The 21,658-nt window shown below is 48.7% G+C and overlaps 1 protein-coding gene across 1 annotated transcript in view; it reads right to left on the minus strand.

The window, feature by feature from the left end:
* The window catches only part of gfral (GDNF family receptor alpha like), a 145,076-nt gene that overhangs the window by 10,753 nt on the left and 112,665 nt on the right, over window positions 1-21,658 (minus strand). Inside the window, exon 9 of the mRNA XM_072500682.1 lies at window positions 6,372-6,456. Coding sequence (XP_072356783.1) covers window positions 6,372-6,456 — 85 coding nt within the window. The remainder of the gene's footprint in view (window positions 1-6,371; window positions 6,457-21,658) is intronic.

The raw sequence follows: 21,658 nt of genomic DNA on the forward strand, positions 1-21,658 counted from the left end.
TGACTGCCGGTAGTGGGGACTGGAGGTTACGTGACGGAAGTTGTAGGACTGTGCAAAATCAGACCATTCCTGGCTTTAAAAGCAAGGACCCTTGTCGCTCATTACCGTGAGCGGAATCCCATGCCTGCCGAACGTTTCTTTGCAGGCTTTGAATACCGCCTTCGACGTGAGGTCGGACAGTTTCACCACTTCTGGGTAACTGGAGAAGTAGTCGACCAGGAGTACGTAGTCACGCCCCTTGGCGTGGAAAAGGTCTACACCTACTTTGGACCACGGAGAGGTCACGATCTCGAGCTGTTGCAGCGTTTCCTTGGGTTGAGCTGGTTGAAACTTCTGACAGGTAGGGCAGTTGAGGACTGTGTCGGCAATGTCCTGGCTGATGCCCGGCCAATAGACCGCCTCTCGAGCTCTGCGTCGGCATTTCTCGACTCCAAGGTGACCCTAATGGAGTTGGCCCAGCACCATAGACTGCATGCTATGAGGAATTACGATCCTGTCGAGTTTCAGAAGGATTCCCTCCACCACCATCAGGTCGTCTTTTATGTTATAGAACTGGGGACATTGTCCCTTCTGCCAGGCATTGGTAAGGTGCTGCATCACACGCTGCAGTAAAGGATCCTTGGCTGTCTCCTCACGAATTTGGACCATCTGTTCATCAGAGGGCTGAAGGTTGGTGGCACAAAACTGTACTTGCGCTTCTATGTGGCAGGTGAAGTCACTTTGTTCACACGGTGTGGTAATGGACCTGATAGGGCATCTGCAATGATCAGCTCTTTGCCTGGTGTGGAGACAAGTTCGAAGTCGTAGCGGCATAGCTTAAGAAGAATTTGCTGTAACCGAGGTGTCATGTCATTTAAATCCTTCTGGATTATATGGACTAGAGGCCTGTGGTCCGTTTCTACCGTGAATTTTGGCAGGCCGTAAACATAGTCGTGAAACTGGACTATCCCTGTCAGGAGGCCCAGACGCTCCTTCTCAATCTGAGCATACTGTTGCTCAGTGGGCGTCATGGCCCTGGAGGAATACGCCACTGGAGCCCAGGACGAGGAGTCATCTCGCTGAAGGAGCACGGCTCCAATGCCGTCCTGGCTTGCATCAGTCGATATCTTGGTTTCCTTGGTTGGGTCAAAGAACGCTAGAACTGGGGCTGTGGGGAGTTTTGCTTTCAGCTCACGCATTCCCCTTCATGCGTGGGCAGCCACTGGAATTCCATCGACTTCTTGACGAGATGGCGGAGGGCCGTGGTGTGGGATGCCATATTGGGAATGAATTTCCCGAGGAAGTTGACCATCCCAAGGAAGCGGAGGACTGCCTTCTTGTCCTCCGGGGTCTTCATGGCATTGATCGCCGAGACCTTGTCGGCAACTGGCCGCATGCCCTGCTGCGAGATGTGGTCACCCAGGAACTTAATATCCGATTGACCAAATGAGCACTTGGCCCTGTTGAGCTGGAGACCATGTTCATGAATTCTCTGGAATACCTTTTTGAGGTGAGCGATGTGTTCCTGGGGCGTTGTGGACCAGATAATTACGTTGTCAATGTATACTTGCACCCCCTCGATGCCCTCCATCATCTGCTCCATGATGCGGTGAAATACTTCGGAGGCAGATATGATCCCAAAAGGCAACCGGTTGTAGCAGTAGCGTCCGAATGGGGTGTTGAACGTGCACAGCTTGCGACTGGACGCGTCCAGCTGTATTTGCCAAAAACCCTTGGAGGCGTCCAGCTTAGTGAAGAATCGGGCATGAGCCATCTCACTGGTCAACTCTTCACATTTTGGTATCGGGTAATGTTCCCGCATGATGTTGCGGTTTAGATCCTTAGGGTCAATGCAAATGCGAAGCTCCCCTGACGGCTTCTTTATGCAGACCATGGAGCTGACCCAGTCTGTTGGCTCTGTGACCTTCGATATGATGCCCTGGTCTTGGAGGTCCTGTAATTGCTTCTTCAGACGATCCTTGAGGGATGCCGGCACCCGGCGTGGTCCATGAATTACAGGGGTGGCGTTCGGCTTGAGCAGGATTTTATATCGGTCTGGGAGCGTGCCCATTCCATCGAATACGCTGTGGTACTGCGTGATAATGTCATCTATGTCGGCTTGCAAGTTTCCATCAGGCGAGGCCGCCGGTGACGATGACATGGTGTGGACTCGCTGAACCAGGTTCAGGAGCTTGCAGGCTCGAGCACCGAGCAGGGCCTCCCTGTCAGGCCCGACGATTTCAAATCGTAACGTTGCCTTGATCGCCTTGTTGGATACCCCTAGTTGACAGGAGACACTGGCAGCTATGGCATTGCCATTGTAGTCAAGGAGCTGGCAGGCCGGTGGAAGAATGCTTGGTCGGGCCCGGATGGTGTCGAGGTCGGAGTTTGAGATGAGCTTTGCTGAGGCGCCGGTGTCCAGTTTAAATCGGATGCGAGCCTTGTTAACTGTGAGGACAGCAGACCAGTCGTCGTCGTCGGGATCCACACTGAGGATCGAGAGGCATTTTGCCGTTGTGGTGGAAGGCAGCGCATGTGTGGCAATGATGCCCACCCAGTATGGGGACTTGAGGCACTCAGCATCAGGGTCTGTTGGGCTGTCGGGATCAGAATCTGACATGCTTTGTTGTATTGAGCGGACACTTCTGCGCCGCAGCTGGGATCGCTGGCTGCTGAGCGGTGGAGCAGATCTACAAAGGGCTGCGTAGTGGCCAAGCTTGCCACACTGTTGACACCGGCGTCCTTTTGCCAGACATTGCTGCGTTAATTGGGCGGAGCCACAATTCGGACACGTCATGACGCCGACGTCAGCGCGTTCCGTGCGCCATCGCGCATGCGCAGTGCGGTCGGTCAACGTACGCTCCTGCGTCGGGTTGTCAGGCTTGTCGTCCACTCGGTCGTGGCGCGCATGCCCAGGGACCCGGGAAAAGCGCGCAAAATGGCCACTCTCCTCGATGCTCATACCCTGCATTTGTGCAATGGCCTGCACCCGTTCCGTCTCATGGGAGGCCAGCTTTTCAGTTTCTGCCGCCCTGATGTGGGAGTAACGATTCTTAGCATGCTCATGGACAACGCACGTCTCGATAGCGACAGAGACGGTCAACTGTTTGACTTTCAGGAGCTGCTGCCGAAGGGAGTCGGAGTGGACCTGGAAAACGATCTGATCCCGGATCATGGAACCAGCCGTCGAGTCATAGTTGCATGACTGCGCTAGGATGCGGAGATGGGTCACGAAGGACTGAAAAGGTTCATCCTTACCCTGAAGCCTCTGCTGGAAAACGTACCGTTCAAAGCTCTCATTCACCTCAATGTCGCAGTGGCTGTCAAACGTCAGCAGAACTGTTTTGAATTTTGTTTTGTCTTCGCCGTCAGCGAACGTAAGGGAGTTGTAGATGTGGATAGCGTGGTCCCCCGCGGTGGAGAGAAATAGCGCGATCTTCCTGGCATCCGATGCTGCTTCGAGGTCGGAGGCCTTGATGTACAAGAGGAACTTTTGCTGGAAGATTTTCCAATTGGCGCCGAGGTTGCCGGAGATGCGGAGCTGCGGAGGAGGCTGGATGTTTTCCATTTCACCGGATGGCTGCTTGCTGGTCAATGCTGATTCACTCGAGGTAGGTCCGTCAAGATCAGTATCATTCTGGTACCATGATGTGTTAGGCAGGTAGGTTCGATGTGGACTGCACTCGATGCAGGGAAGCTAGAAACAGACGTCTAACACTGGAGAAGATCCAACACTGTTTTATTCAACGATAGAACTGATATATATATTCAGCTGTGGGTCGACACTATACTGAACTGACTGGAGACCTTGCAGTAACCTGACCAGACTTACTAGCTACCGCATGGTGTTCGCACTGTGCTAGCTCGTGGACTCTGATTGTCTCAGTGGCTGGGTCCAGAGAGAGAGCGGGAGACCTAGTGCCCTCTGACTTTATAGTGGTAGTGTCCTGTCTGGTGATTGGCTGCACTGTGTTGTGTGCTTATTGGTCATCTTGTGTGTCAATCACTGCCTGTCTGCATCTCATTATATACATGAGTGGATATTATGACAGACGGGAGATGAGCAACACCAGTTGGCTGCAGTAGAGAGGGACACACAAAGGCAACATGGACTCATTACCCCTTGTGAATACAGGACACCATCCTCCTTTGTAGCTTCTCCCCCAAGGACCTTCAGTGTCATATTCGAGAACCTAAACACCTTCTCACCTTCTTGCTTATTCCCAGAGCCAACCTGCAACCTATTGCTCCAAGTCAGTCAGTACACTCCACACATTCAGTAGAATGATGTAAGTGAGTGCTAAACCTGCATGTGTCTCTGTTTAACACGTTCAAACTGAGGCTAGCAACAATTAGGGCCAAAATTGGTGCTATAATGCCTGACTTTCAAAATCACATGTCTAAGTAGCACAGCATTTGTTCACTCTTTCACCAAAATATCCCCCAGTAGCCATAGAGAACAGCTTAGCTTAGAAATTTGATTGTGTCATGCCCATTATTCAAGCACTAAACAGGCTGGAGGTGCAAGCCATTTGGAACTTGAAGTATGTTGTCCGCTATATTCTTCAGAGATGTTCAGAGCACTTGTCCAGAGCGGATATTGAAAAGGGGTTAAATCGAAGGAGTGGACTGTTACTACTGCTTTGTGCCACCTACAGCCCCCTCCCAGAAGATACCCCTGCAAAGAAGCAAAATGTGAGGCAGACACGATGGAATCCTCAGGGGAGTGAGCCATCCCCACCTGGCATGGCTACCACGTGAGATATAAACAGCCAGCAGGGTGGAATGGAGGGAAGTCTCAGTCAGTATGGTGGTGGGGTGATAGGCTTCACCACAGGCCTTGTGATAGCATTCAACTGTGGGTGGGATCAGGGAGAAGAATCCCACAAAAGTGTTTGACAGCCATTGACACGTGAATGGCCTGCATTATCTAGTGCCTTTTGAATCATTGATGCACTATCAATTACCACAAAGACTAGAGTAGTGGAATAATCGAGGCTTTATTGAGCAAAGATATTGTGCCTCCTGTAGCTGGAACCAGACTGGCTGCACACATTTATACGCCGACTACTGGGCGGAGCCAGCAGGCAGGGTTTTATCCATGTACCTCTATTATACGTGTCTTACTGTAATACATATAATACTGCTAGTGGTGACTACCACAATCATGTTGGCCCTTTCTGTTTTCCAGAACATGCCCAATTTCCTTATCACTGTTCCCGCTCAATACTAACCTGCTGAATCACTCAAACAATTTGTTTGATTCACTACGCATTACATTTTCCATTATTCTTACCCTCACGGCGCTCAATGTGCAGGGGTATGTGGAAGAGGCAGGGGAATGGCATTAGGTCATGATGCTCGTTTGGTAACCTGTTGCAGACATGATGGGCCAAATCCCCTCCTTCTGCATCGTAACAATTCTGTGATTCGGTCAGTCTCTGCTGACTGCTTCTTCCCTGTCTGCTACACTGAAAGAGCAACTGCGATAAGGCCTGTGCCCTGGTCCATTTACTTCCTTGCCTCCCCACCTAAACCTCTGCTTCCTGGGTCATTGTTTGACATGTTGCCGTAGGTCATGATAAGTGGGTTCAAGGCCCAGGCCTCCCCAGATGGCCTTGCAGGAGCCAATCAACCACAGAAGCTCAAGCTGCTCTCCCAGGGCACAGATTTCTTCATGTTGTGACAGGTTTTTTTTCAATGTGATAGAACAGTGCATGCATTTGAATAAAACACCAATGTTTGGCTCATTACTGAGCTCAGAATTCCTAAGTTAGCACTCTGCATTGTCAGAGCAGCATTTTCACATTTCAACTGGAAATGGAGAAGTAAAAAAATGATGATGTGCCTTTGTTACCTGCTGTGGCACTCTGTTACCTGCCTCACTTGCCATGAGGTGAAATCCGTGATAAATATTGTTCGCTGCGACTCTGACACTTAGTTGGGTATTGTGATTATTGAGCATTGGACTCAGCATCCAGCAGTCCAATGGAACTTTGTCTCCTATTTGGCATAATCATCCAAACCCTCGAAATATCCTTCTGACAATGATGGAAGTGATAGGAACCCATAAATGAACTATTTTAGGGATAAACAGATTCAGTCATGTTGATTTAATCACACGACATTGATCGACTTGACTCTGATTGATAGGAAAGATTTTTGAACTAAGGTCAGCCTGACTCAGTCCAATAGGAATTGTATTTCCATGTACATGCATTGCACATATAAATGATGCTGAAGTACTTCAAACCAGCAGTCCCACTAAAATCAGTGAGCATTTGCTTTGGTAACTCAAAGCCCCGTGCACACAATAATGCTTCACTCCACCAGCAGCCTCATTCCAATTTTCATTTTGGACAGAAATACTTAGAAGGCTAATGGTTCCTCACCTTGTCTTGCATACGAGGACAATAACGACAACTCCGATAATGAGCGTGACTCCACAGACATAAGTGATCGCACAAATCATTAAACCTGAGAAAAAAGACACTGACTCAGTTTTGCATTCCATTTGATGTTAAATCACAGGCGTATGGTGAATTTTTATAGCGGTCAGGATTTACAAAATATTTTAATCGATTGCCATAACCTTTTGAGATAGTGCTCTTACTAAAATACTGTACTCTGATGCTACCCAGAGCTCTTAGATGGATCTGAATGAAAATCGTAAATTAAAGACTCCCATTTATAAACCGGGGCAGTTTACACTACTAATGATATGCCTTTGACTTATCATGCATTGTTTGATGTTCTATTTTAGCAATAACCTTTGGAAATATATTTTATGCATCAATACATGTGAGATACCATTGTCTGCATTAATACCAGCAGTGGTGGTTTTTCATTTTGAGGGAAAGATGATTGGAGGGATTATCCAGTCCGCCAGCTGCGTTTTCCGGCATGGCGCGGCGCACCCCTGCCGGCAGCGGGAATCTCCGTTCCCCCAGCTGGCCAATGGGGTTTCCGATTAGGGCCCCACATCTTCAGGAAACCCGCGGGCATGCGCGCGTTGCCGGCGGACCAGAGAATCCCACCAACGGAATTCCACTGAATGAAGTTAACACGCATACAAGAAAATCTGTTACCATCCAGTAATGTGAAAGCCAGTACCCTGAGCTCAATGGCCTCTCAATCCTTTGGCCCAGCCATAATGAAGCCAGTAGAATTGTCTGTTACTTTTGCATACTGAATAGGTATCATATGCTGTCACCTCTCGACCTTTTCCAGTACCTCCAGGCAATGCAATCCACTTAAAACAAAAATGCTTTATAAAGATAATAAATTGTCAGAAAAATAATTATCCAAATGGTAGTAAAACTGAAAGGAAGATGGAACAATATTAGGTTCAAAGTAAAAAGCTCAGTGATTTATCTTGGGCATGATTTAATTCTCTATATTTAAGACTGCTGTCTTTAACAAAGACTCCCTTCTCCTAAGTGATAGAGGTTGGGCAGCTTGCCATGGAGTCAGTTTATTTCATAGTTTACAGACTTGTGCAAAAATAACAAACACCTGGTTTAACTTTCTCTAACCCCCATACTGGGGCTTCTGATAGGGCTTCTTTTTCATGCCAGGTTTTTATTACGTTTCCCTATACTGTTAATAATCAAATATTAATTAAAGAAATGATGGTCGCAACAGCCATCTCAGTTCTAGAAGATGTATTCTCCATTTGTAATGAAATATGCTCAGATAGTCAGGCCTTATGTCTAAAGCACTTATCTCCTTTTGGCGTGGGGGGAAGGGAGGGAAACTGTCAGCTTTCTTTCATTCATTGAAGGAACGTGGGCTTCTCCGGAAGGGCCAGCATTTATTACCCATCCCGAATTGCCCTTCAGAACTGAGTGGTGAACTGCCTTCTTGAACTGCTGCAGTCCCTGAGGTGTCGGTTCACCCACAGTGCTGCGAGGGAGAGAGTTCCACGATTTTGGCCCGGTGACAATGAAGGAACGACAATATATTTCCAAGTCAAGATGGCTAAAAATCTCTTATCGTAATGTTTTCCCGCTTTTATTTTTAAAAAGGCTTAATGAATCTTTCCATTTACTGTTAGCAATTGGAATTTGTAGAAATTGTAGTTTCATTGAAAAAAAGCAAACTGAGGTAAACTTTTAATTGTCACTTCATATGTACATTAAGTTTGCTTGTATTTGTATTTACTCGAAGACTAAGCTGATTTTACAAGGTTTTTTTAAAAAATCCTTCATGGGTTTTTCTTTATTCTATCATGTGGAGGAAAATAAAACGTGGTGGGGTAGCACTGTTAATAAGAGATGAAATCATAGATTATCATAGAATTTACAGTGCAGAAGGAGGCCATTCGGCCCATTGAGTCTGCACCGGCTCTTGGAAAGAGCACCCTACCCAAGGTCAACACTTCCATCCTATCCCCACAACCCAGTAACCCCACCCAACACTAAGTAACCCCACCCAACACTAAGTAACCCCACCCAACACTAAGTAACCCCACCCAACACAAATGAGGACACTTGTGACAGATGATCTGGACTCAGATTATGCAGAGTCCATTTGGTTGGAGATAAAAAACAGATTACCCAATTGATTTTTTTCAAATTAAAGGGCAATTTATTATAGATTATTATAAAAGATTATTTTATTTAGTGTGGCCAACCCACCTAGCCTGCACATCTTTGGGTTGTGGGGGTGAAACCTACGCAGATACGGGGAGATTGTGCAAATTGCACAGAGACAGGTTAATCAAGGAAGTTAAGGAGAGTATTAAGTTTAAAGAAGAAACATATAAGGAGGAAAATGTCATTGATAACCCTGAAGACACAGGATAAATTCAGAATCCAGCAAAGGAGGACTAAAAGAAATAAAGACAAAAAAAATAAGCTATGAGGGCAAACTAGCAAGGCATATAAAAACTGACAATAAGATCTTATTGAAATTAATATAGAGGAAGAGAGAAGTCAAAATGAACATCATCTCCTTAGAAATGAATCTGGGGAGATAGATGTGGGGGAAAAGGAAATGGCAAAGGAGGTAAACAGATATTTTTACATCAATCTTTGTAGTGGAAGAAACTTCAACCATCCCATTAGTAGTGAAGAATATAGGGGAGCAATTAAATACCAACACCATCACTGGAGAAGTAGTTTTAGACAAACTTATGGGCTAAAGGGCAGCACGGTAGCATTGTGGATAGCACAAATGCTTCACAGCTCCAGGGTCTCAGGTTCGATTCCGGCTTGGGTCACTGTCTGTGCGGAGTCTACACATCCTCCCCGTGTGTGCGTGGGTTTCCTCCGGGTGCTCCGGATTCCTCCCACAGTCCAAAGATGTGCAGGTTAGGTGGATTGGCCATGATAAATTGCCCTTAGTGTTCAAAATTGCCCTTAGTGTTTGGTGGGGTTACTGGGTTATGGGGATAGGGTGGAGGTGTTGACCTTGGGTAGGGTGCTCTTTCCAAGAGCTGGTGCAGACTCGATGGGCCAAATGGCCTCCTTCTACACTGTAAATTCTATGATAAAGGATTCGAAAAGAAGTAGCTGCAGAGATAGTGGACTTATTGGGTGTAACTCTCCAAAAATGCTTGGATTCTTGAAAAGCACCTGAGGATTAGTCTTGTCTGACTAATTTTATAAAGAACAACGAACAATGCAGCACAGGAACAGGCCCTTCGGCCCTCCAAGCCTGCGCCGACCATAGTATCTCCCTAAACTAAAATCGTATGTACTTACGTTCCCACCCTATTTATATATTTGTCTAGATGCCCCTTAAATGCCGCTATCGTACCTGCTGCCACCACCTCCCAGGTGGCACGTTCCGTATATTTACCATCCTCTGTGTAAAAAACTTGCCTCGTACATGACATACAGCGTGTGTGCAGGAGTCTCCGCCTCAACAAGGTGACGGTGCGGCACCTGTGCCATATCCTTGTGAACTTGGCACCACATGGAAGAGGATGCCTGCTCCCAGTGGGCATCAAGGTCACCACAGCCCAGAACCTCTGTGCCTCAGGATCATTGCAGGGCTCGAGCGACCATTTGTGCGGCATCTCACAATGCACAGCCCACAAGTGCATCCGTGAGGTCACGGATACCCTGTTTGCCCGGGCAGTGAACTATATAAATTTTGACATGGACCAGCCCAACAAGATGCCCTTCCAGCAAGTTTCTCCGCCATCGCCAGGATGGCCCAGGTCCAGAGGGTAAAGGTTGGCACGCATGACGCCTTGCGCTCTACTGGGCCATCAGGGCCGTCAACAGGAAGGCTTTCCATTCCCTGAACATCCAGCTCGTGTGCAACCACCACATGAAGATCACGCACGTGTGTGTACGCTTCCCAGGGAGTGTGCGCGACAGCTACATTCTGGGGCATTTAGAAATCCCCGGCCTCTTTGAGGACCACCCAGGATGGCCGGTCGGCTCTTGGGGAGTAAGGGTTTGTGGTGTGCTGGGAGTGGAGGGGGAGGAACATGTTTCCACCTCCAAGTAGGAGGATGAAGACAAGGGTGTGTCAGACCAGGAGGGGCTGGAGGACAAATCAATGGAGGACCCGCAAGACCAGTCAGAGAATAGAGGACAGGCGGCAAGTGTCCAGCAGGCCCGGAGGGCCAGGAAGACGATCATCCTCGCCTGCTTCACATTGACGTGGCCTCAGCCGTCTTCCCACTCGCCCTACCAATTCCCCACACACCCTTCACCCTCTCCACCCCCCCCCCCCCACCCCCCCCCGCCTTCCACCACCATTTCCCACCCTCCCAGGGTCAGGGTGACGGGTCTGTGTCGGCACTGTTCAGCGAGTCACTGTCGAGGATAGGGTGATAATAACCCGCTGAGAGCTGAGCACCACTGCTCCTCAGGAAATGCTATCCTCTGCTGAGTGCTCACAGGCCGGTGTGCCGGGGTCGGACAGGGAGGCGGTGCTGTGGGGGAGGGGGTGGGGGGGAAGGAGAAGCATACAGGACCTTGTCTGGGGAGATGGGCATGGGATTGGTGCTTGGCCCGCATTGCATAAGGAAGTGCCTGGTCGAGGTCAACGATTTTTTATTAATTAACACTTGTGTACCCAACTTCCCCAATCCCCCTATTGTCCCGCCCCTCCCGTCCCCATGCCTCCCAGACCCTCCCCCCATTAGAGGTGGAGGCAGCTTGCTGCCTACCATGTCCTGTGGCCTTCGATACTCAGACGAGCATCCTCTGGGGACTCTGAGCCTGGTGAGCCCCGGCGCACTTTCCAGCCTCCCGGTCATGTTGCCTGCACTCACTGCAGCTGCAACTGCCTCCAAGGTGGCATTGCTGAACCAGCTGCTGGTTCTCTGATCAGCGGGGCGGGGGGGGGGGGGGGGGGGGGGGGGTGGACAGGGTGCCCCACCTGTCATCCATTCGTCGAGAAGCCAGGCCAGGTCCGCATCCCCAAAACGACGATCAGTTCTGCCTGCTGCCATGCTTGTATATTGCCTGGGAGTGAGTGGTGATGGAGCGTTTCAAAGCAGCTCCCCCTTGTTAGCGGTGAATCAGATGGTGAGGGAGTCAGGCATGGCAAGATTCACGTGCGGGTGCATACAAGTCATGATCTAGCCATTACAGCTGGTGTGAAACCACCCCCCCCCCAAGCATGACCAAAATGAGAGTCATTTTTTTGATAGGATACTTAAGGGACTTGACAGGATAAATGCTGAGATGTTTCCCCTCATGGGAGAGTCTAAGACCAAAGGGCACAGTCTCAGAATAAAGGGGTGCCAATTTAAGGCTGAGATGAGGAGAAATGTATTCTCGCAGAGGGTTGTGAGTCTATGGAACTCCTTGCCAAAGAGAGCTCTGGGGCAGAGTCATTGTGTATATTTAAGGCTGAGATAGATAGACAGATTCTTGATCATAAGGGAATCAAGGGCTATTGGGAAAGTGCAGGAAAGTGGGCATGAGGAATGTTGGATCAGCCATGATCTTATTGAGGAGCCGAACGGGCCAAATTGCCTACTCCTGTTCCTATTTCTTATTGTCTTATAGTCTTTATGAGATGTGGGTGTCACTGGCAAGGCCAGCATTTGTTGCCCATTCCTAATTGCCCTTGAGAACTTGCCAGGCCATTTTGGAGGGTACGGGCAGCAGATTTTCCTTTCTGAAAGGATAATGGGGTTTTCAATCATAGAATCCCTACAGTGCAGAAAGAGGCCATTCGATCCTATGAAAGAGCACCCCACCTAGGTCCCATGCCCCGCCTTATCCCTGTAACCCCACCTAGACTTTGGACACTAAGGGGCAATTTAGCATGGCTCTCTTTGGCAAGGAGTTCCATAGGCTCACAACCCTCTGCGAGAATACATTTCTCCTCATCTCAGCCTTAAATTGGCACCCTTTATTCTGAGACTGTGCCCTTTGGTCTTAGACTCTCCCATGAGGGGAAACATCTCAGCATTTTCCCTGTCCCTTAAGTATCATATCAAAAAAATGACTCTCATTTTGGGCATGCTTGGGGGGTGTTTCACACCAGCTGTAATGGTGAGATCGTGACTTGCAAACCTAAGCTGCATATCTTTGGACAGTGGGAGGAAACCGGAGCAGAGGTGGGAAGAAAGTGCAAGCTCCACACATACAATTGCCAGAAGTCGGAATCAACTTAATTTTCACCCGTTGTCAAGATGGGAGTGAACACAAACCTACACAACATTAGCTTGAGCCTCTGCTAGTCTCGTGACATTACCACTGCACCATCATCTCCCCTTAATATTTGCTTTGCCTCAACATTAACATTTGTTTTCATGGGATGTTGATTGATAAAGAGCACTATTATTTTCTTGTGAGTTGTAAGAGCATACAGCTGATCTTGGCAGTTTTTGGCAAACAAGAGACAGGAAAAGCCCTATGGCTAGAGATGTTGTATCTGTTCAGATTTGGATTAAACAGTTAGTCTTGTTATTGTGCAATCTGGGAATGTATAGCTGTATCAACATTTTGAAATAGAAGCTCACTTCCTTCTCCAGTCTCATTCTATTAAAGCATTGGTAACTGACGTTTTTCTTAAAATCCCGAGCAAAGGAAATCTCAGAATTAGCCTGTTTTCTATCCCCTATAGACATGGTAAAAGCTAGTAAACCTCGCTAAACACAAACAGAGAAGAGTTTTACCCTGAAGCATTTTCAAAAATATTTTGGCTAGTTGTTGTCATAATATACACCAGTATATCATGGTGCAGACACACACTGATGGACACACAGTGGGACCAGTCAACATACACAACACCGCAGCCAATCACCAGTGAGAGCACACGTGCTATAAAGACAGGGGACATCAGATTTCCCGCTCATTCGAGTAGCAGCTAGCTAGGAGCATAGAGCTCACAACCTGCAACACAGACATTCACCATGTGCTGAGTGCATCAACTGGTTAGGACAAGGCAAAGGTCTTTAGTTTAAGCTGGTATCGTATTTACCCACAGTTCAAGTATGTTTAAATAGTTAACCTTTTAATAAAATAGTGTTGCACTACTTCAAGTGTTGGTGACCTGCATGTGATCCAGAACACCCAACACATCAGTTGTGTCTTAAAATGCACCTGCACACCTGCTCGTTGGGAGCATACATTTGGCAGACCCACAAGTGAGTGTGTAATGTGTCCATGGCTGTAGTTGGCTCTGGAGCGCAATTTCTCTCTGGGTGACGAGTTCACACTCTCTGTGAAAGGCTGAGCGTGTCGGGGAGGGCAGGAAGAGTGCGGGCAACGTGAGAAAGGGAGCATGCAAGCTGGCGCTTTCAATGTACTCACTCCGGGGGCAGAGCCGTTGCGGAGTAGTCTCAGGAAGCTGCTGACCCGTGCAATATAAATAGTGACAGAAGAACTATGCAAAGAGAATCGAGGCAGCCCATTCAAACACAAACCTCAGTCTCCAAACATCTTTTAAAATTTTATTTCAGCCCAGACAATTCATCCCACTATGGATCGAGGTCGAAGCTAAAACCTAAAGGTTGCCTGGCTAATCAGCCCACCCGCCAACAGTGAGCAGAGACAGCCATATAAGGTCGCATCTTTAACATAACATCTCGAGGCGCCACGCAGGAACATTATCAAGGAAAATGTGACACTGAGTCACACCAGGAGATATTAGGTCAGGCGCCCAAAGGCTTGATCGCAGGGGCAGGTTTTATGAAGTATCTTAAAGGAAGAAACTGAGGAAGAAAGACCAGGACGTATAGGGATGGTAATTCTGAGCAAAATGTAAAAAAACTAGCAGAAATAAGGCAGCATTATAAACTCCCATTAATGTGTCTGGTTTTGAACTGTGCGAAATCCTGTCGCAAGAAGATGTGTCCTCTCAGTCCTGGTGGACAAGACAATACCCAAAGAGATTTTCCAAAAGTCTTTTTATTAACCTCTCTGACCATCTTTACCACTATTATGCTCTAGCAGGAATTAGATTAAACTGTGGAACTGTAACTAATGTGAATATTGAGAACAGGCCTTACTGTGCGGTTACCAAATTGCAGCTAGTTAGAAGTGATATGGTTCTCTGTGGTGAGCTCTTGCAGGCAGGGAGAAGAACTTTAAGGAACTAATTGGCATGCAACGATTAAGCTGACGTTTCCATCCACATTAAAGTTGGTTCAAGTTATCCCTTGGGTATATGTCTTCATTCTGTTTTCAAGGAATACAGGATATGGAAATACTAGGATTCGGTTTCAGGTCTTTGGCATTGGATTTGCTTCAGATGTGGTCTGGGTGGCCAGATTGAAATACTTCATGTTTCTGATTTCAATGATCCAAAAGTTTGGCTTTGGAAAGTTGAACCAATTTAGAAAACATGGTTAGGATTAGGAATTGGCTTTGGGACTGTACAAAATGGCCTGAAGCTGCTTATCTGTAACAAGGGCTGACAAATGGGAGGGGGTTGCCACTCTGTCCAAAAAAGCCATCGCAGTAACGTTCGTTTATAAAGGCCCTTTTAACATGAAGAAAATGTACCAAGGAGTTTTGTAGAAGGCATACAGGAAACAACCACCAAGAGATTTGATAGGTTTTGAGATGTGGTAAAGTCAAGATTTGGAGGAATGCAGAGTTCATGAAATATTGTAAACTGAAGGACGCTAGAGAGATAGGGAGGAGTGAAACTAATGAAGGATTTGAATACAAGGCTGGCAAGATGAAAACTTGAGGCGTTGATGGAGGAGCGGCCAATGTAAGTGGGTGGAGGGGGAGCGGGGGAAGGGGTGGCAGGATGTATGGGCGTTGCTGAAATCACACGGAGATTCGGGGTGCAAATAAATGTTGATTCGAATGAAGTACAACTCAAAGCGCACGGATAGCATGGTCGTGAGTCATTTTATACATCGCAATGTTAAATTTAATTTACCTATTTTCTTTCTAAGTGACTTTAGCCACTAGAAAAGCCAACCTTTACCCGCTGCTCCTTCACTTTTTTTTAATAAACATTTTATTAAGGTATTTATGATTTTATAACAATAACAGAAGAAACAGTGTACATATAAATATAAATATCGTTCAAAGGCCGTCTTCCTCCCTCACAGGCCCCACTTTTCTTACACACTAATCTAAGCTAAACTAAACTCCAACCCTGCACCCCCCTCTCTGCTGACAGTTAATTTTCCCCAAAGAAGTCGACGAATGGCTGCCACCTCCAGTCGAACCCTAACATTGACCCTCTCAAGGCGAACTTGATTTTCTCCAGACAGAGAAAGCTAGCCATGTCTGATAGCCAGGCCTCTGACTTCGGGGGCATTGAGTCCCTCCAAGCTAATAGTATCCGTCTCCGGGCTACCAGGAAGATAAAGGCCAGAATGTCTACCTCTTTTTCCTCCTGGATTCCCAGATCTTCAGACACTCCGAAAATCGCCACCCCTGGATTCGGTGCCACCCTTGTTTTTAACTCCTTGGACATGACATCCGCAAACCGCTGCCAGAATCCCCTAAGCTTCGGGCATACCCAGAACATATGAACATGGTTCCCTGGTCCTCCCGCACACCTTGCGCACCTATCTTCTACCCCAAAGAACCTGCTCACTGTCATGTGAGCCCGGTGAACGACCTTAAACTGTATCAGGCTGAGCCTGGCACATATTGTGGACGCGTTGACTCTACTCAACGCATCCGCCCAGAGACCATCCTCTACCTTTCCTCCTAACTCCTCTTCCCATTTGTGTTTCAGCTCCTCAGTCTGCGTGTCCTCTGACCCCGTGAGTTCTTTATAAATGTCCAAAACCCTCCCTTCTCCCACCCACATTCTGTAAACTACCCTGTCCTGTATCCCACATGGTGGTAAGAGCGGGAACGTTGAGACCTGCCTGCATAGGCAATCTCGCGCCTGCAGGTACCTAAACTAATTTCCACCCATCAATTCAAATTTCTCCTCCAACTCCCTCAGGCTGGGAAAGCTCCTCTTTATAAACAGATCTCCCATCCTCTCGATCTCTGCTCTTTGCCATTTCCGAAACCCTCCATCCAGCCTCCCTGGGACAAACGGATGATTATTGCAGATTGGAGACAAAACCAATGCTCCCTCTGCTCCCTCTGCTCCCACATGTTTCCTCCATTGCCCCCAGACTCTCAGGGCTGCCCCCACCATGGGGCTGGTGGAGTGCTGGCGGGAACGGCAGAGGCGCCGTTACCAATGCCCCCAAATTCGTGCCCTTACATGATGCTGCATCTACTCGCTCCCACATCGATCCCACCCCCCCCCCCCCCCCACCCCCCCACCCCCATCTACTTCCTAATCATGGCTATATTTGCTGCCCAATAATAATTACTAAAGTTTGGCAGCGCCAGCCTCCACCCCCCCCTTCCCCCGCCTCCTCCCCGGCTACTCCCCAGCATCCCCTTTTTTTTACTCGCGGGGTCTTACCCGTCCATACAAAGCCAAATATCACCTTGTTAACCCGTTTAAAGAAGGTCTGTGGAATAAAGATGGGGAGGCACTGAAACACAAACAGGAATCTCGGGAGGACCGTCATTTTCACTGTCTGTACCCTCCCCGCCTGTGATAGCGGGAGCATGTCCCACCTTCGGAAATCTTCCTTCATTTGGTCTACTAGTCGGGTCAAATTTAACTTATGTAGCCTTTCCCATTCCCGTGTCACCTGGATGCCGAGGTACCGAAAGCTTCCCCTTACTACTCTAAACGGCAGCTCCCCAGTCGTCTCCCTGCCCCCTTGCCTGGATCGCAAACATCTCACTTTTCCCCACGTTCAATTTATAACCCGAAAACCGGCCAAATTCCCCCTCATAATTTCTTTCATCCCCTCTAGTGGGTCAGAGACATATAGGAGCAGGTCATCTGCATACAGCGAGACTCTGTGTTCCACCCCTCCCTGAACCAGCCCTTCCAGTCCCTTGAGGCTCTCAGCACAATTGCCAGCGGCCTATGGCCATCGCAAACAGCAGTGGGGAGAGGGGGCATCGCTGCCTCGTCCCCCGGTGCAGCCTAAAATAGCCCGATGTCAACCTGTTCATCCGTACACTCGCCACAGGCGCCTGATACAGCAGCTTAACCCAGTCGATGAAGCCCCGTCCAAACCCAAACCGTCCCAGCACCTCCCACAGATAGGTCCATTCCACCCGATCAAATGCCTTCTCTGCATCCATTGCAACCACTACCTCAACATCCCTACCCTCTGGGGGCATCATGATCACATTCAACCGTCTTCTAACGTTGGCCGCCAACTGCCTGCCCTTAACGAATCCCGCCTGGTCCTCCCCAATCACGTCCGGAACACAATCTTCGATCCTAGAGGACAAGATTTTGGCCAACAGTTTAGCATCCACATTAAATAGGAAGATCGGTCTGTAGGACCTGCATAGCTCCGGGTCCTTATCCCGCTTCAGGATCAGGGAGATCGTGGCCTGTGACATTGTCGGGGGAAGCCTCCCCTGCTCCCTTGCCTCATTAAATGTCCTCATCAGCAGCGACCCCAGTATCCCAGAGAACTTTTTATGAAACTCCACTGGGTACCCGTCCGGTCCCGGGGCTTTACCCGACTGCATGGCCTTCAGCCCTTCTGCTCTCTCTTCCAACCCGATCGGGGCTCCCAGCCCTTCTTCCACCTTCGGGAACCTCAGCCCTCCTAAGAATTGCCTCATTCCCTCCGGCCCAGCTGGGGGTTCTGACTCATACAGCCTGCTATAAAACTCCTTGAATGCCCTATTAACCCTGCTGAATCTCCGACCAGGTACCCATCCCTGTCCCTTACTTTCCCAATCTCCCTGGCTGCCTCCCTCTTTCTGAACTGCTGTGCAAACATTCTGCTGGCCGTTTCTCCATATTCATATATCAGCCCCCTCATCTTCCTCAGCTGCTCCACCGCCTTCCCTGTAGTTAACAGGCCAAACTCCGCCTGTAGCCTCTGTCGTTTCCTTAAAAGCCCTGCCTCTAGGGTCTCCGCATATCTCCTGTCGACCTGAAGTATTTCCCTTATCAGTTGGTCCATCTCTGTCCTGTCTACCTTCTCCCTGTGGGCCTGTATCGAGATCAGCTCCCCTCTGACCACCGCCTTCAGCACCTGCCAGACCATTGCAGCTGAGACTACCCCCGTATCATTAACTTCCAGATAGTTCTGGATACATTTCCTCACCGGCCCGCACACCTCCTCATCCGCTAACAGTCTGACATCCAATATCCAATGCGGGCCACCCTCCTTGCTCACCTGTAGGTCCACCCAGTGCGGGGCATGATCCGAGTTCGCGATCGCTGAATACTCAGTGTCCACTACCCCCGTCAGTAAAACCCTGTTCAAGATGAAAAAGTCGATCCGGGAGTACACTTTCTGCACATGTGAGTAAAAGGAGAACTCCTTCACTCTCGGCCGCCCAAACCTCCATGGGTCCACTCCCCCATCTGCTCCATAAACTCCTTTACCTCCTTTGCCATTGCTGGCACCCTGCCTGTCCTTGAGCTCGACTGGTCTAGCCTTGGGTCAATGACTGTGTTAAAGTCCTCCCCATGACCAACTTATGCAAATCCAGATCCAGGACATTCCCCAACATCCTACTTATGAACTCCACATCATCCCAATTTGGCGCGTACACATTCACGAGTATCACCGGCAGCCCTTCCAGCTTCCCACTAACCATGATGTAACAGCCTTCCACATCCACAACTATACTTCCCGCCTCGAATGACATTCGCTTATGAATCAGGATCGAGACCCCTCTAGTCTTAGAGTCCAGCCCCGCGTGAAATACCTGACCAACCCATCCCTTCCTTAATCTAATTTCATTGGTTACCCTAAGGTGTGTCTCCTGTAACATTGCCACATCCACCTTCAATCCCCTCAAATGCACGAACACGCGTGCCCTCTTAGCCGGCCCATTTAGCCCACTAACGTTCCATGTGATCAGCCTGGTTGGGGGTCCTCTGGCTTCCCCCTCTCTGCCAATCAGCCATCACCTTTCTTGGGCCAGTTCCCAGCCCATGCACCGTGCATCCTCAAGCCCGCCCCCAGGCAGCCTCCGTCCCCGACCTCCCTTTTGTCCCCCAGCAAAAGTCCCTCCCCCATCAGCAGAACAGTTCCCCCCCCCACAACAGCACTATGCAAACTGCCCGTTTCAACAAGCATAACACCTGCTCGCCCCCCACTGTGCTTCCTTGAGCCAGCCCGCCCAGCTAGCTTGGTAGCCCCCGACCGTGGCGCCAGACATTTTCCCACCTATTGTGTCCCCCCCATCCCCGCTCGGCCACACATGTGCAAAATAAAACAAACCCAGCTCAGTTGACCAAAAGAAACACAAAGAAAAGCAAAAACCCCACCACGAAAATTCACACCTCCATCCCCCATCAGTACAAATGCAAACTTTAACTTACACAAATATGCGGCAGCCCCAGGATCAATACAGAAGGCATTACAGTATAGTCCAAAAGCAAAACCTTTTTTAACATGAACGCTGCAGCAAAGTTCAAACACCTCAGTCCACTGCCGGCCCTTTCCTTCTGGCAAAGTCCATCGCTTCCTCGGGCGACTCAAAGTAGAAATGTTGCTCCTCATAAGTGACCCAAAGACGGGCCGGATACAGCAGTCCAAACTTCACCTTCTTCTTGAAAAGGGTTGACTTTATTTGGTTGAGCCCTGCTCTTCTCCTGGATACGTCCGTGCTCAGATCTTGGTATATACACAGGATGCTGTTCTCCCACTTACAGCTCCGTGTCTGCCTGGCCCACCATAAAATGCACTCCTTGTCCAGGTACCTGTAGAGTCTCACTACCATCGCCCTCCGGGGCCCCCTACACGTGCTTCCTCGCTAGCGCTCTATGCACCCTGTCCACCTCCAAGGGCCGGGTGAATGTCCCCTCCCCCATTAGCTTCTCAAACATGCCCGCTATATATGCCTCTGCGTCCGCTCCTTCGGACCCCTCCAGGAGACCAACGATTCTCAAGTTCTGCTGGCGGGATCTATTCTCTAGATCCTCCACCTTCTCCTGGAGCCTTTTCTGTTGGTCTCTCAGCATTCCCTCCTCCACCTCCATTGCTGTTTGGTGTTCCTCCTGCTCAGTCAGTGCCTTCTCCACTTTCTGGAACGCCCGATCTTGAGCATCCAGTCTATGTTCCAGCCGAGTGATCGATTCCTTAATCGGGCCCAAGCATTCCAGTTTCTGCTTGGCGAAGCCCTCTTGTATGAACTGCATCAACTGCTCCGTCGACTGCTGGGTCGTCGAGCCAGGACTCCAGTCCTCGGCCATGCTTTCTCCCACTGCATCTTCAACCCAGGCCTTCTCTGTTCGCCTATTTCTTCCTTTGCAAGCACTCCTGGTCCGCCTCTCCATGCACTGATGTAGGATTCCTCCTCACAATTACGTCCATCATCAATTTTCCGAGTAAAGTCCAAGAAAAAGTCGAGGAAAAGGTCCAAAGGTCCGACCCGAGCGGGGGCCACCAAATTTGCGACCTACCCCTTCATGGCCGTCACCGGAAGTGCTCCCTCGCTTTTAATCGGTTAAGGAAGTTACTAACTACAGCAAAGCGGACCAAATTATACGACTTAGAAAAACATCAAATGATTCTGCCATGACTTTGCAACGCTGTTTACATAATGAGTGTGGTATTATAGGTATTACGGTACCTGATAGGCTGAAGCACCACTGGTGGAAACTGTATGCATTCTATTAGTTAGGATGTATGGTAGCTCCACCCTGCTAGGCGGGATATAAGAACCCGTGTCGCCCCAGCAGCCTTCATTCTGTACCTGAGCTGCTGGGGGAAACATCCCTCTTTTAAAGCCTTCAGTTGGACTACAACCTCGCTTTAGTGGTCATTGATCGTGCATCAATGAGAAAACATTTCTTCTTAAATTAGCGTGATTCCAATTGCCCTCCAAGCTTCAAATATTCCAAACTCTATATGTTGTCATGCCTGGCATCATTCTGGACTTTGGTAAAAGGTTTGATTTTGTCTATCAAAGGGAGATATATAAAGTCGGCAAATCCAGCCCCTGATTCCAAGTGGAAGACTCTCCAGTGCTAATTGTGTTGATTCTCTGCAGAATATGAAATCCTGTTCTTCAGCATTTCCTCCCCTGTCCTTCCCGTCCCCATGAACTGGGTAGGTCGGACATTTCTGGTTAATTCTTCCGTCAATAAAGCATTTGAAAGAAAAATATATTGCAGCTTTTGAGCTCCATAACATTCTGTGAAATGTATAAAAATAATCTATTCCTCATTGAGGCATTGGCATATCTGACCTTGCCACAGAAATAAACAATGTTGCCCTTGC

The sequence above is a fragment of the Scyliorhinus torazame genome, chromosome 4 (genome assembly GCF_047496885.1).
Source record: "Scyliorhinus torazame isolate Kashiwa2021f chromosome 4, sScyTor2.1, whole genome shotgun sequence".
NCBI lineage: Eukaryota > Metazoa > Chordata > Chondrichthyes > Carcharhiniformes > Scyliorhinidae > Scyliorhinus > Scyliorhinus torazame.